At 38.9% G+C, this 15,675-nt stretch overlaps 1 protein-coding gene across 1 annotated transcript in view; it reads right to left on the reverse strand.

Annotated features, from left to right (window-relative positions):
- pdlim4 (PDZ and LIM domain 4) overlaps positions 1-6,814 on the reverse strand; it is a 60,652-nt gene extending 53,838 nt beyond the window's left edge. The window contains exon 1 of the mRNA XM_084729823.1: positions 6,482-6,814. Within this exon, the coding sequence (XP_084585949.1) occupies positions 6,482-6,574 (93 nt within the window). The 5' untranslated portion in view covers positions 6,575-6,814. The remainder of the gene's footprint in view (positions 1-6,481) is intronic.
- Between the last annotated feature and the right edge of the window lie 8,861 nt (positions 6,815-15,675).

A 15,675-nucleotide genomic window follows, 5' to 3' on the forward strand; every position in this document is an offset into this window, starting at 1 on the left:
CATTCTGGATTAGTTCCAGATAGTTCCTAGATCTAAATTGTGAGGATTTGCCTCTTTTCTTTGTCTTATATGATAATTAACTGAAAATATAGATCCAATGATTAATTGATAATGACAGTTTTACTTTGCAAGTACACTAAATTGACACTGACAACTGAAACGTCAACATTTTTCAAATTGGAGAAGCTGTTGCTTTTCCCTGAATTGTATCATTTGTGAACTTTTGATTTTGGACTGTATGTTGGACAAAACAAGCTATTTGAAGATGTCTTCCTGGAGTTTGGAAAACTATTGTGACCATTACTCACTTTTATTTCATATTTCATGAACTAAATGATTAATAAAATAACCTTTAAATGCACTAACAACAGTGATCTGACCATTTCTCATCATGCATCATTGAGACAGAGCACACAGCAGGATACGCAGTATAAAGGTGTCAGAGGAGAAGCTGGACAGTGGTTCTGTGCTCTGCTCAGGTCATTATTTACCAGACACTCAGTTGTGAATTCCTGCCGAGAAGACGACTGTTCGCCCGTTGGCAGGGCTGACAAGTGTCCTGCGTCACCTTCCGCCTGGACGTCGGTTTGACATCGATTTACAAAAAGGCTTTTAACACAGCTGCGATATTCAACATATCATCTCTAAATGCTTCTGCAGTTACATCACTGATTTTATTATGGTTCTGTCACTCTGCCACTCATTCTCTCTCATGCACATAAATCCATTTAACAACGTAACACTGCATGCACACACACACACACGCACACACACTATCAGGGCAAACGTTTCCAGAGAGTCGAGTAGACACGCCATTAACTGGCTCGAGCCCTAATTGGCTGGCAGGGGACTAATGGGCTTATCCTGGGACATTATCACCTCAAGCAAAAAACCAGCTGCTGCCATCAGAACTTGTTTTATGGTATTTACAACTTTTCTCTGTCTCCAAGTGCTGCAGGTGTCTCACGGCTTCCACTTTTATATATGCAGAAAGATGTGGAGGAAGAAGGGAGGAGACCTGTCAGTCATAAAGTATAGATTGAAGGGACTCCATAAAATACTGTACACAAAAGCAACTATGAGGTCTAGCGCTTAGGTCTTAAAGGGATAGTTCAGATTATTTTAAGTGGGGTTGTATGAGATACTTATTGATTGTCAGTACATTACCTACAAATTGATTGCCCCCAGTTTGGAGAAGCGAGAGGAGTAGCAGCACAGAAGCTAAGCAATCTACTGCTGTACACAGGGTCAGCGGGAAAATGTATTTTAGCCACTTTTAAAAAGGTCCAACTAAAAGAAAATCACTATCAGTTTAAGTGTACACTACATTTGGAATATCTTCACAGCTTTTCCTTGCCATCAGACAGCCTTTTTGGACTTTCTGGAACTTAAAAATGTAAATGACAGCTGTCGGGGCATAAAACCAATGATCTGTGGATCTTTACAAATCAAAAGTCCGTAGCTGACGTTTCAAAAATCTAAATCAAATCAAATTTGAGAATCAAACTGAAGCATGATCCAAAAATCAAAAGTCAAGTTGAATGGTGCATTTGGAGAATCATAACATCCCAATTCATCATACAACCCCACTTTCAAAAAATACAAACTGTCCCTTTAAACCTCTTGAGCCAGCAGACACTATTACCCCATTCACAAAGTTCTGGCTCGCATGTGAGATTTACGTGATACTAAAATGCCCCCTGAAGAGGCATTCTGGACACTGTTAGACATAAACTATCCTCTGTGTCTGCGTCTCCCTCCATCTTTCTGTGTCACCATTCAACACGTTGTAATTGCCGTCTTGGGCGCGCACTGTACACCAAGAATGCAGCAAGCATGTGATAAATCGCCAGTTTAGGAGATGCTCCAGTATATCAGCGGCGATGAATCACAGTGTGCCTCAAACTCAACATGCAACCAGCTCCCATCAGAGGCGGTGAGGGGATTTCTTTCCCACCATTTTTATTTTTTTTAACACCCCTCCTTGAATTTTATTTGGATTTATTCGCTCACGTAAACCAGCACATTAGACACCAGGATAAAACCATTATCGAATTCTACCAATAAAACACATCTTGCACTGTCAGCGGATGTTTCAGAGCATGTGACGTCAATTGGACATCGAACTGCTCTGCGATGGCTGGTAGAAAGCAAAAAAAAAAAAAAAAAAAACACTTTTCAAGAGGCAGTGTAATGCTGGGTCTTACTGCCAAGAGACTGTGTATTTATGCCTCCAAGATTACATATTTTGCTAAATATGCTTGCATCTCACCAGCTGCTTCCTTCTCTAATTTTCAAGCCAAGACTGAGGAATTAGCCAAAACTCTCCTATCTACTCCTGCAAGCAGAAGTAGAAGTCCACGTGAGAGCTGGTTTTTATTGCCATCTTTGCTATGAACTGTAACTGTCTGTAAAGTGCAACCTGCAATTAATTCCATTGATGTCATTATCACTGAGATACACAATGTTCAGAATGTAAAAGACTGTCATGTGCATGCCATGGTTTTCACACTGGCAGTTGTGCAACTATGCACTGATTGAACTGGCAAACTTTAGAAAGTGTTGAATTACAGATATTGAAACCTGATGTACAAATTATTGAAGAAGTTAGGAAGGTACACATCACAAAACCTGAGGTGCCCTGAAGCTAAACTGGGCAACATTTTGACTTTAAATTCAGCATGAAACACAAAAGAGCTGCAGTGCAGATTTTTCCTTTTTCCTAATGAATTCTGGTCTTGGTAGAAACTCAATGCACATAAAGACAAACTAAGATCAAGCATTAAGTGAGCACTCTGTCAACAGAGAGCTGAATAATATTTGACTCTCTACAAAAAGAAGACATTCAGGTTTCAGGAGTGTTGAGTTCACTGATGCCATGTTTGATTTCTTCTCAGTTCAGTTCACCCCAGAATCAAAAATACATATTTTCACTCTTACCTTTAGCGAAGTTGTCACAATACCAGAATTTTTAACTTCGATACAATACTAGTATATAAATAAGAAATGATACTGGATAGATAACTCTTTCAATACCAAAAAATACATCCTAGGCAGACAAAATAGGGTGCTTTTTCTTTTTCAGACAGGACCATAAAGACTGACATGAGCAGAGGTCTTGAATGAACAGGTCTTTTCCTTTATATAGCTTCTGTACCTTTGATACTATTGAATGTAATGAAAAGTATTGAAGTGCCAATATTTTACACAACAAACTGTCTTCTCTTAAATGTAATGGAACTAGATGGCACTTTGCTTGTGGGGCTCAATCGCCAAAAAATATGACCGTTTCACTAGGGGTGTGCCACATTGTATCGGTCAAGATATATTCTTTTCATGATAGAAAAAATATTCTGTCACGATAACGGCAATATTACAGTGGAGGATTTAATTAAAAAATGGTAGCAGGTTCATTCGTTTGGATGTGGTTTAGTTACAAAAGATCAGATGTACAAAATATTACGGTAATATGTAAGAAAGGTGCGAAGACTGTAACAACAAAAGGGAGGAATACAACAACCTTATTTCACCACCTTGAGTACGGGGAGAGCCAAAAATCCCATGAGGGCCAGCTATTGTGAGATGTAAAACTAAAAATACTTTTCAGTATATTGTCATATGGTGCAGAATATAGTTATCACAGAATATTCTACTGTGTAAGCATTGGGATTATTATTTTAGGACCATATTGCTCATGCCTGCATTTCACCGTGCTAGCTAGCTCAGTGGTGCTAACATTGCAGCTCAGCTGAGGAGGATGCCAATAATGTTTGCACTGTCATGAGCACGAGCCTCTCATTTATGCATGCATGCTTTCTTTTGCACAATGACACAATTTGCGGGTGTAGTTCAGTAAAAAATAAAATAGTTTCTGCATGAAACTGCTCACAACAAGGTCTGCCTTTTCTAGTAACTGAGTCATGCTTTCTGGAAAGAGACATTGTTGTTGAATTTTTCTTTTGTTGTTTTGAGCACCACAAGCCAAGTGCCATCTAGTTCCATCACATTTGAAGGAAGACAGAAAACTCTTCGGCCAATATGTTCAAAACTCTGCAAGTCACGGCAAAACAATATAGATAGATAAATAACCCCACACTATTACTTTGATTTTGGGGTGAACTGTCCCTTTAAATCACAGACATACAGGCACACAACTGTCAAGACTGCACACACTGAGAGTCAAAGTACGTGTCACGACTGCATCACATCTCTTTTCAGGCCAGGTTTAAAAACAGAGAGCACTTCAGGTGACCTTCGGGGGTTCGTCTGCTTCTCTCAAAGTCGTTAATCGCCCGCCGTAAATCTAAAAATTACACCTCTAGTTTGAAGTGCAAGGGCCCTGTAGTTAAAGGGTCGGTTTGGGGCTGGTGATACAGCTGAGCACAACACCTGGAATCCCTCAGCAGCACCAATGAGCTCTGATGAAAAACAAATGTCAGCAGCAACCCCCCCTCCCTCCTATCCCCTCGCCTCCCCTCCCGTCCTTCTGCAAAGCCCTGCAGCAGGACCGGGCTGTGTTTACCCTGGCCAGGATGAACTATTGGCTACTGCCAGATCCACTGCCAGCACACTGACTCTTGACCCATATTCTGAGGGTCAGGAAAGTTCACGAAGCTTTGTGAATACTGCGATCGCTCCTTCTTCTACTAGCTACTACTACCACCAGTACCATTAACAACAATTAAATAACACATGCAATAATACAGAAATCGTGATAATACTGCATTTCCTGTTTCCGTTTAAAAAGATCAACATGAGCCTGTCATCTACTAACACATGGTCAGAATCTGGAAAAATAACTTTAATTAAAATTACTTACACTTTAAGACATTGGATCTCAACCTCTTTCACATCAAGGACCCCTAAACTGACACAAGTTAGACCACAGAGCCCCATTTGATAAGATATTGTCCCAGGGCTCTCCATCTGATAATATTTTTGATTTCTATTACAGAAAGTGTATGAAACCCATCATGGACGCCTAGTTAAAGTTAGAAGTGGAGATGCAAGATTAGTATGGCAATCATGACCAATACAGCATCTGTTTCAGTTTAAAACTCAGATTATTTTGCACTATTGTGTATAAAATAGAAGTGCGTGGCAGCTAAGCACACACAAAGAGCAACCATTACTGCATTACAATTAGCTAAAATTAGCCTAATCAGATACCATCAGAAAACAATAGCACTGACAGTAGTCATACTTTAACAGTGTTTCTGTAGTCTTTACTTAATGTTAAATATACATTTTAGCAAAATGAATTAAACTAAAGCTCCCTGCACTCTCTGGGGAAACATTAGCCCAAACTCCCTTCAGGAAATAACATATTAACCACTTCTTACTTGTCCGTAAAAACACAGAACTCCAGGAACCCAAGGTGTCATATGTCAACATCAATATGATCAATAAAGATTAAATATATCTTGGATTTTTTACACCTCAACTTGTTACCAAACTGTTTAGCAGCACTATTTTAACAACTTAGAGATGATTGAGTGCAATAATTTTGACAAACAATCTTTTATTCCATAAAATGTCAAAACCTGAAATGAAAAGAAAGGGGGAAAAAATCGCATCGTAATTTCCCAGAGCCTCAAGTCTCTTCAGATTGTGTCCTCTGTCAAAATAACAGTCCAAGCCCCCAAACTCTTTGAGACAATCAGAAAAGCCTCACATTTAAGAAGATGGAACCAGCAAATGTTTGACATTTTTGCTTGAAAATGTATTGAAATTATTAATCAATTATCAAAATAGTTGGCAACTAATTTCTTTGTATCAACTAATCAATCAATCGACTAATTGTTGCAGCTCTACAAAACAGTCACATCTGTCACTGTGCCATTATTGGATATTAGAGTGAAAATAGGTTATTCCTCTTATTGACCCCCTGGAACCCCTCCAGGACCCCTAGGTGTCCCCACACCCCACTTTGGGAACCACTGCTTTAAGAATGCATTTCATGCACTTATATCAAAATGAAGGACAAACTCCTTGAACCATCTGGCATATTTGGTATTTATGCAAAAATGAAGAAACAAATATCACCATATGGTGTTGTTTCCCTCGCGTCTATTGAAAGATTACAGTACACAACTGTAATTGATGGTCGGCCAGTTGCAATGACTCACTCAATTGTACTGGCAACTTTAGCTGCCAGGGATTAGACGGCACCATCTGTCAGCTTTTAGAGTAAAGCTCCTGTTCATGCACATATAATTACTGTAGTTATGCGCAATAGACCATGGCGACCTCTTATTTAAGATTAATTAATTGGACAAGTGCTCCACTTTACTCAGTCACTTTCCATACATCCCCTTGCGCCGACAAATTACTGTCATTGAGCGTAAGTGGAAACGGCAAAGTGACTGAAATGGTTGTAATGAGGATAATGTAGAAAAAAACAACTTGCCAAGTTTCACTTTGCGCTCGGCTCAATGAATGAACAGACACCGCAGCAACAGACAGCAGGGTCGGTACCTACCCTGGAGATGGTTAACGGCGTGCTGAAGTCCCGTCCTCCCACCAGCCGAAAGCCCCAAGGAGAGGGTCCCTTTAGTGTCACGGTCTGGGTCATGGTTGGTATGAAGACTGCGGAGACGGAGACAGACAGATGTCAGGCAGACAGAGCCGGGGAAAGTGTCCGCAGTTCCTCGATATACGGAGCGGTATAAAAAAACAAAACAAAAAAAACACAAGGCAACGTGAAGTAGCAGTAGAGTCCTCCGCCTAGCTGCTAGGCAACGCTGTCCCGTCTGAGAAAACTTTCCTCCCCTCCTGATTCAAGTTTAAATAACGAAGCCGCCTCTGACGTGTGGATGACGGGCTGTCCTGCCCGCCTTCAGCCGGTCTGTGCAGAGCAGAGAGGGAGGGGAGGGACCGCGCTGCACGGTGGGGGGGGGAGAGACCTGCAGGACTCTGACATGATGGACTGAGACTGAGAGACAGAGATAAGGACACAAACATCAGGAAAGATGAAAGAACTTTACTGGAGTTAAAAAAAAAAACTGACATCACACTGTACAGAACAGGTTACGTTTGTGTGAAGGTGAAAGAAGCAAGTGAAAGTTGAAAAGAAATTGTAAAATGTATAAAATAAAAAATAAAACAAAATGTAAATAATGTAACGTACAGGGGGAAAAAGTATATTGTGCAAGTTTAATAATCAGATTAAGCCTTCTTACATCATTAAAACTAAAATCAGTGGTGGGAAGTAACTAAGTGCATTTACTCAAGTGGGCTTCCAAGTACAATTTCAGTTACTCATACTTGCTCTTGAGTAATTCCATTTTCTGTTACTTTATGCCTTTTTCTTGTTGTTCGTGTTCTCCAGTTCTTCCGGGGCTGTGGGTAATAAGCGGGGCTACAATTTGTTTTTCTTTCTCCCATTTAATTTCCACCAACACGGCACGACAGTACAAAACAAACTCCAACTTAGGGGTACAGCAACACCTCTACACTGTCAAGCACGAGGCACTCTCTCTGAGTGCGTCACCTATATCTGTCCGTACAAAGACAAGAGCAGGTAGGAACCAATTAACTCAACCAAGGGGATACGTCACTTAAAACACTGCACATGAACATACAAATGAAATAATATACAAAGTAATATAAATGACAATGAAATAATAATTTACAGTAACTCAATGATGCTGTAAAAATATTACTACTTAAATACAAATAATATACCTACTGTACTGCCAAATAAGAAACACAAATTTACACAATAAATTAAGTAATACAAATAACCCAAAATATAATGTGTACAGTAATTACAGTTACACCTTTATTCCACTACATTTCAGAGGGAAAATTAGGCTACTTTTCACTCACATATTTTAAATACATTTATTTGTATTTACTTTGCAGATTCAGATTGTTTATCCTAAATATAATTAACAAATAAGTAATGGTGCTATTAATAAGCTGCAGCATAAAAATGATGCTTAATCCTTTAATATTCTATCACTTTCTGCTTTAAGTATATTTTGATGTTAATACTTTTGTGTTTTTACTTAAGTTTTGAATAAAGGACTTTCACTTGTAATAAAGTCCTTCTCTCTAAAACCCAGGTGTTTAAAGATAGGTACTGCAGGCCAAATTCAAAGTATTGGCGGGAGAACTTCTCCGCCAAGATAATCTGTCCAGTCTGACAGGTGTGGCATATTGGTGCTGATTAAACAGCGTGATTGTTGCAGGCGTGCCTTGGACTGGTCACAATGAAAGATCACCCAGACATGGGCGGTTTTATCACACAGCATAATGCCACAGACGTCACAAGATTGCAGGTCAATTAACCGATAGCTTTGAACCCTAATGAGTACTTATATCCTGGTCAGTATTGTAGTTCTCTCATGAATAAGCCATTTATCCAACATTGCCCTGTGTGATTGTCTTAAGTTAACTTTTTTTTTTTACATTTGATACCAATTAATTTGGACGTTATGGGCTAAAAACATAATAAAGTGCTTTTGAGTTTTGGTCAGTTGTTGCTCTTTGTACATTTGGTTGTAAAATTTTCACACTCAGAAAAAAACTCAGGCTATATACTGTATACTGTAACCATGGTAGTGGCTCTATGAGGCTGTACTTAATGCAGGCACAGCTGCGAGCAAGCTAACACGCTCACAAAGCCAGAGCTAACATGCAGATGTTTAGCAGCTGACGTTTGCCATGTCCATCATCTTAGAGTGTTAGCATGCTAACATTTGCTAAATAGCACCTTATGTTAAATTTATTAATCAAAACTATAACGAAAATTGTTCATTAACAACCATTTTTTTTCATGATTTACACAAGATGCACTGATGTCATTAAACACTGTATCAATATGCCATATTGTTGGTTAAAAAAGACACTAAAATGTAAAGAACTTTACCAAATTTTTTCTTTATTTTGTTGCAAGAAGAGGCAACAAAATATTATAGATTATAGGTGTTGTAATGTTTTTTTTAAGTATAAATAATCTTGCTCCGTATTTGATCAACACTGCCTGGTTTGATAGTTGAATCTGATTTTCATGAGCTCTGTGTGTTGCACTGCTGAGACTGACCTGTCAATCACAAAGTAGCCCTGCCCTAAAGCATACCCTGATTTATTGTCTAATTTACTGTAAGTGACGTGAAAATTAAGCCCATAAACTCATTAGGGAAACTGTTAACTGTGACAATAAATCAAGTGTAGGTAGGGTCATTTTGCCATTAAGTTACATAATATCAGACTTCTTTTTACAGAACTTGAAAAAAAAGGATGATGTTAACAAATATGATTTAAAAAAATAACTAACAAGGATGTTTGACACAAGTAAAAAAAAATGCTGACAAAATTAACTCAATGTACACCAAAGTATATAAGATAAGATTTTGTCCTGATGATGGTGGAAACCCTGGATCACCAAAGTTATTACATTTCGTCCTGTGGAGGACTGTACTCTGCCGTCTACTCTACAGTCAGTCCATCCAACAGTTGTCGAGACATTTCAGAGAAAAGAAAACACATCGACAAACTGACATCGCTATGCATAGAGCCACACTGCTAGCGTGACTAAAAAGAAATTAACCCATGAAAGCGGCCTCGTAGAATAAGCTGGCTTTTGAGGGTTGTAGGATAATCTGGACATGCACTCACAACTAAGGCCAGTCAATAACTGGCTGTTTAGGGTCTTAAGCAAAAAGCTGCAAGGCCTGAGTATCATCCTTGACAGTGAAGATGTGCTGTGATTTGGACGCCGCACTGGCAAGAAAGACCTCTCCCATTTGTCAGTGGATATCCCAGTATCCTCTCTGCCCCACTTCTTGATTCTTTCATTTCCCCTGCCAATTACAGAGTGAGTCACTGAGCTCGAGTACGATTTTTCTACTGCTGGGGGAATGATCTCATAGACATTCCTGGGAATCTGCCCCTCAGACAACTGCAGGCATGTGGAGCTCTGTCTGAAGCTCTGAGTCAGTTTGAGTCAGACGCTTACCCATCCCCAGAAAACAGTGGCGCTGATGTCAAACCAGTCGGATCTTAACATCAGGTGTCATCGTCAAGTGTTTTTGAGGTCTCGTATAAACTCTGCACAATGAGCTGCTATGATGTAATGTTGAGAAAGTAAGAAGTGATGCACACGTTAATGATGAAAGCTGTGTGATTGCTTTAACAAAAGAAAACAAACATGGGAGAGTATGAGTCAGATGACGGTGTCTCAAACCACCTCTCAAGACTTTGAATTCAGGGAGGAAGATTTTTTAAAATCTGTAACTTTGAGACCTTTATGGTATTTTAACTTTAGTCTCGCCATTTTGACTTAATGCTCATAATGTTAGGGAGAGCTGTCTTGTCGTCCATCTGTATATTTGTCAGTGATTCGAACAAATGCATATTAAGTGACAAATAATCACATGCTGACATAGTTAACTTTTAACTTTTAACGTTTTTAAAACAGGAGGAAAATAATACAATTAATAAGCATAAATGTGAGGCTATTATCCCATCATGCTTGTTTCTGGGCATCAAACTTTAAGTGCCGCTGTCACCTTCACAACAAAAGTTTAGGAGCAACATTTCATAGTAAAAAAAAACAAACAAACAATAAACAGTCTTGTATGTTTATGTAAACAAAGTCAATAATCATGTTTCAGAAGGTGTCGCCAAACAGTTTTTACAGACTGCCCCTTTACTTCTTACCTGGGATACATCAACATCAAAGGATGACTAACCAAAGACCAAGAGAGGATGAGAGGGCTGTAGTCTGCACGGGAGATTTATTGAGCAGATGAAGAGGCTGACGTTTCGGATGTGTGTCTTCTTCAAAGCCTGTTCCCAATAAATCTGAGTCAAACTACAGAGAGCAACCATCTCTCTGTTCTCTTCTCCCCGGATGGTCATCATTCGACGTACCCTGGGCAACGAAGTCCTTTTAAATCCCTACAAATCTGTTTACTCTCTGATTTTGCCTCTGTGTTACGTTAGCCAAGACGAACCTGAGGGGGAAGCAGGTAAGACAAGTGGTGTTGTAATCATGAGCTGTCCGCCTCCGTCTGGATTATCTCTGCTGTCTGCAAGAATGATGTCATCTGAACTGTTGCACAAACCCCGCTCTTTCACTGCTAGTAAATATAGTCTAATCATTATTAATGTCTTCAGACAACAGCCAGAAATTTCCAATAAATTTATTTCCGTGACTGAGCAAGATGTTTACTGACAGAAATGTCGTTTTAGTAGAATACCATGAGTTTTAACATTTTTCACTGGTCCAAATGTCTTTAAAATCCATCGATACAATGTTGTGCCAGATGTTTTTTTTTCCTGGGTTCAGTAAAAGAAGAAAAATAATGATATCAATTGTATTTATGAGTGTAGAATAAAAAACTCTGCCAGGCAAAGATGAGAGTGAAATATTTGTTGTATAGTACAACTGATAATGCAGAATATCTTAGTACAGGAAGCGACATTTGCACTGACATCAAGGTTTTTAACAAACATTAAAGTTGCACTGATTGTGATGAACCCCGGTGTTCATCTTGGGATTTGGGAAGTCGGAATTTGCCAGTTTCCTGTCAGAAATTTCAGCTGAGATGCTCCCTGAAGTCAGATTTTCAAACTGGGAAGTCAGGAGATCTTCACCCACCCTGACTTCAATATCCAGGCCTCAACAACACGTGAAAGCTTTAGTAATAAATTGTGTTCCGATTAAAAGCAAGCACAAGAGGAGGCACTGATTTGGTTTGCCAACTTGTTGCACTGAAACAACGTGACGTCATTCTCCGCTCTGACTTGCGAGGTAAATGGAACGTAGCATAATAACCACCTGTATCTCTGTTTGCTCTGCAGGTGGCTGATTAGCGTGAACTGGAACGCCTGTGGCGCCCAGTGTGTTCCTTGGTTACATAAGCCCTGGCTGCAGTCTAATAATTCCCTCTCACACCACATTGTGGTTTGGTTATATTGCCTTAGTTTATCTTTATTCTTCTTTTTTTGCACCTTGCAACTGTGACACTGTAGTTTCTGTTGTAGTTTATATTTTATGTTACTGTGTTTGCATTGCATGTTTTATGTTTTATCTGCATGTATTATATGCTGTGTTTGCTTACTGTGTTTTTGCATGTGATTATGATTCATATTTAATTAAGCTGCTTTGCTTAATTATGTCAAAAGTTGGTTTGGTTCTATCTGGTTTTAATTTCATTTAAGAAAAAATATTTTTGACTCATTCTTCTGGTGTGACTACCTGAGCTTGGTCACAACATTTTTATATTAACTTTTATATCGATGGATTAAATGACTGAGTAACATAAAAGGAGTCACTTGTGGTGGCAAACAAATCGTCACCCAAATATTATTCCTGTCCAGGTCTTTCAGCTCAGCTTGTTCTGGTTTTAAGATCAGTAACCAGAGCTCTTCATGTGGCCATCCGAACCCTAGGACCTGAGACCCAAACCAGGACCCACAGTTGTTTGTAGCCATGTTTTATATGGTCAGTCAGCCTGGGTCGGGTTCTGTTCTTTTACTATGGATCATCCAGCTGCTACTGAGCCAGATTTGTCTCTTAGGAGTTGGACGAGACCAAAATAGAGCTAACATGAGAGCGAATATTATTAAGTTAGATTTGTCAGGTGGTGAGAAGCACAACCCAGATGTATAAATAAACAAATAACACTTTTGTCATAACAAGCTAATAATATGTCACTGTTGTGTGCAACTTGTTTTATTGCCCCAAGGAGTCCAAAAAATAAATTCATGCAGGTTAAAGTTAACTTTGTGAGTAAAAACCCCACATTTATAGTTGTAATATCAGAATCTCATTAGGTGCAGGGTTTAGAAAAACGACCACAACTTTGAATTAGGTCCAGAAGTCTGCTGAAGGCAAATCTAGCAGCAGATGTAGCTCCCGATTGGTCACATCTTTGCCGCATTAACAAAAAACATAGCTTCTTTACCCTGTTTTCCAGCTTTATGTCCCCTGCATTGTAAATGGTTAGTTCTCTTTGTAATGACACGGGCTGGAAACAATGGTGCCACTTAGAGCATTGTGCCTGCAGCGCCGCACGGGGAAGCAAATATCATGAAGCTTAATTTATGTGGTTGCAATATTGCTGACTCAAAAATGAAAAACAGATGATTTCATAGAATAAGATCACCACAGGCCCGAAGCTATCTCATAGTTACACACTTACCATCGAGCAAACCGATGTGATTATAAATAATTGATAGAGGAGAACAACTGATACCGGAGGAAGTACTTATCTTTATCTGAAGAGTACGTGACCTCTTCTTTTCCAGATCACAACTTTAATCTCTAAATATTCCAGTCAAGCTGCTAAATAGCAGCCAGTTGTACTGAGCATCTCCTTCATGCAAACCTCAGTTAGTGAATAAACATTTAGGCTAAAAAGTTTCTGCCATTTTCAAACCAAAGCACTTGCTTCATAAGAGCCTTGTAGTTTAGTTTTAGTTTGCCAAGCCGGTGAGAAAATTGTTAAAAGAATAAAAATCATCCTTTATTCTGTTATCCATCATTGGATTTGTAATAGAACGGCCACGTTTCCTGGCCACACACATGCACACTGACCAGATGCTGTCAATGAATATTTAACGTGGTGCTGAAGCATAACTGTTGTTGGAATAACAAACAGATGTGAACGGATCTTCTGGTGCAGTCATTTAATATGAGATACGATCTAACAAGAATAATGTATCCACTCACTGTTTAGGCTGTGTGCTGACATGTAAGAAGAGAGACTAAGTGCCTTGAGTTAAAGGATAAGATATTTTTATTTCAATATGCTTTATGAAATTTTATGAAATATATGCTTTGATGACTGAAAATAAAGTGGTTTGTTCTTGCTTTCTTTGTGCACATGCCTGTATCCATAGTTTAACTGTCAGTAAGAACTTTTGTCACTCACTTTAATGTACAGTCTATGCTTAAAGCGAGTTGTTTCCTTCCAGTCCCTCCTCCCCAGACTTGAGGAAGCTCTGGCAGGCTGCAGGAACACTGCAGGAGTGCGAGACGAGTGTAACATTGTAATTTGACCATAAAAAGCCACCACTGTAAGTCAGTCAGCTGTTAATTGTCTGCCAATGTAAAGTTAATCCTGTTATCTTGAAAAAAAAACCCACTGCTCTGAAAATACACACCCTGGAGTTTGAGTTCTGTGACTGCCTTACTGCCTGCCAGACTCCATTAACATATTGCTCAATTCAACATTTACAAATGTCTGCTCCTTCTAAAAGATTATTAATGATTTGTCATGACTCATTAGCAGACAGTAACTCTTTCAATGAACATTCAGCATTAATTTTAACTAACTTTAATTAACGTGACACATGCAAATAATCACACGAGTTGCGGGATAGAACAGAAATTTCAAGGGAGGAGATCACGGCTGTCAGCTTGGCATGTTTCCCTAATCTCTGATGATCATGAGAATCACAAAAGCTGGACATCACAGACTGATCTGTTTCAGCGTTTGGCTGGAAGAACAGGAAGAACTGGCTCCGCTCATTAAGTTTGGAGAACAGTTTTTTTCCTGCAACTCTGCTGAAGAATAACATATTCCAGACACATGCTTGTCATAAAGCGGCATGAGGAGGTACAGTACAGTAGATGGTATGTTGACACGTGTTTGCATGTGTCTTAAACATGCTATTATGTCGTTTCTGCTGTGTGTCACATCTCATCAGGGGGCCTGCATTCCTGTTTGGAAATATGGCAGACCTGTTTACATCATGTATATATTTAACATTTACTGTAACATATGTAGGTGACACACCAGAGTGACTTACAGTGAGTGCAACCCTAAAACACACATAAAAATAAATTTAACAGAAGATTAGATTGTTCAGTTGCTCTGAATAAGAATTTTACCTGGCAGAATTAGTTTAAGTTTAATAATCAACCCTTCTGATCAGCCTAAATATCAGGCCCCTCATTAGAAAAGTGTATTTTAAACATTCAGTCCATAAGTAAATAACATGTACGTACACTTTTCCAATTGTGTTGACTACTGCATTGCTTTAACAATTAAACAGTGACTGATGTTTAAAGGCATAGTTTGGATCAGATATAGCGGTGGTCCACATGCCCCCACATTGGAGAGGCAGCAGGAGTACCAGCACAGAAGCCAAGCGACGTACAGCTGTGGAGAGGATCAGCAGCAAAATGTGTTTTAGCTACCTCAAAAAAAAGGTCCATTTAAAAAACACAATATCAGTTTATGTGTATGCTATATTTTGAACATTTTCACAGTTTTACCTTGCCATCAATAAGCTTTTTCTCATGTTTTTTTTCTATTTTTTTTCTAATTTAAGCTCTCTCTCAGACTAATTTTGCAAAATCAGTTGACAAATCTGAACTATCCTTTTAATACACCAAAGTCATACAGTAACACAAACTAACTAACAGATTGAGACCAGCAACTCCTGTGTTCTGTGAGGTAAAATTACTGATTTTGCCTCTGGAGTTTTGTTGGTTTGGCAAAAGTGATATTTGGATTATATAATGTTAGTTTCCCATTGGAAGAGGCTATCTGATGCCAAGTTGGTAACTAAATAATCTTAACTATCCATTTAAGAGTGTGCAGCCCTTTTTATTAGGCTATCCTCCCAAGAAAAACAGCAAATGCACCAAAACAACATAGATTTACATTCAAAAGACAAAGCAGTTATGCCTCTTGTTCATTGTGACATTGT

The sequence above is a fragment of the Lutjanus erythropterus genome, chromosome 11 (genome assembly GCF_056507025.1).
Source record: "Lutjanus erythropterus isolate fLutEry1 chromosome 11, fLutEry1.hap2, whole genome shotgun sequence".
NCBI classification, from domain to species: Eukaryota; Metazoa; Chordata; class Actinopteri; order Lutjaniformes; family Lutjanidae; genus Lutjanus; species Lutjanus erythropterus.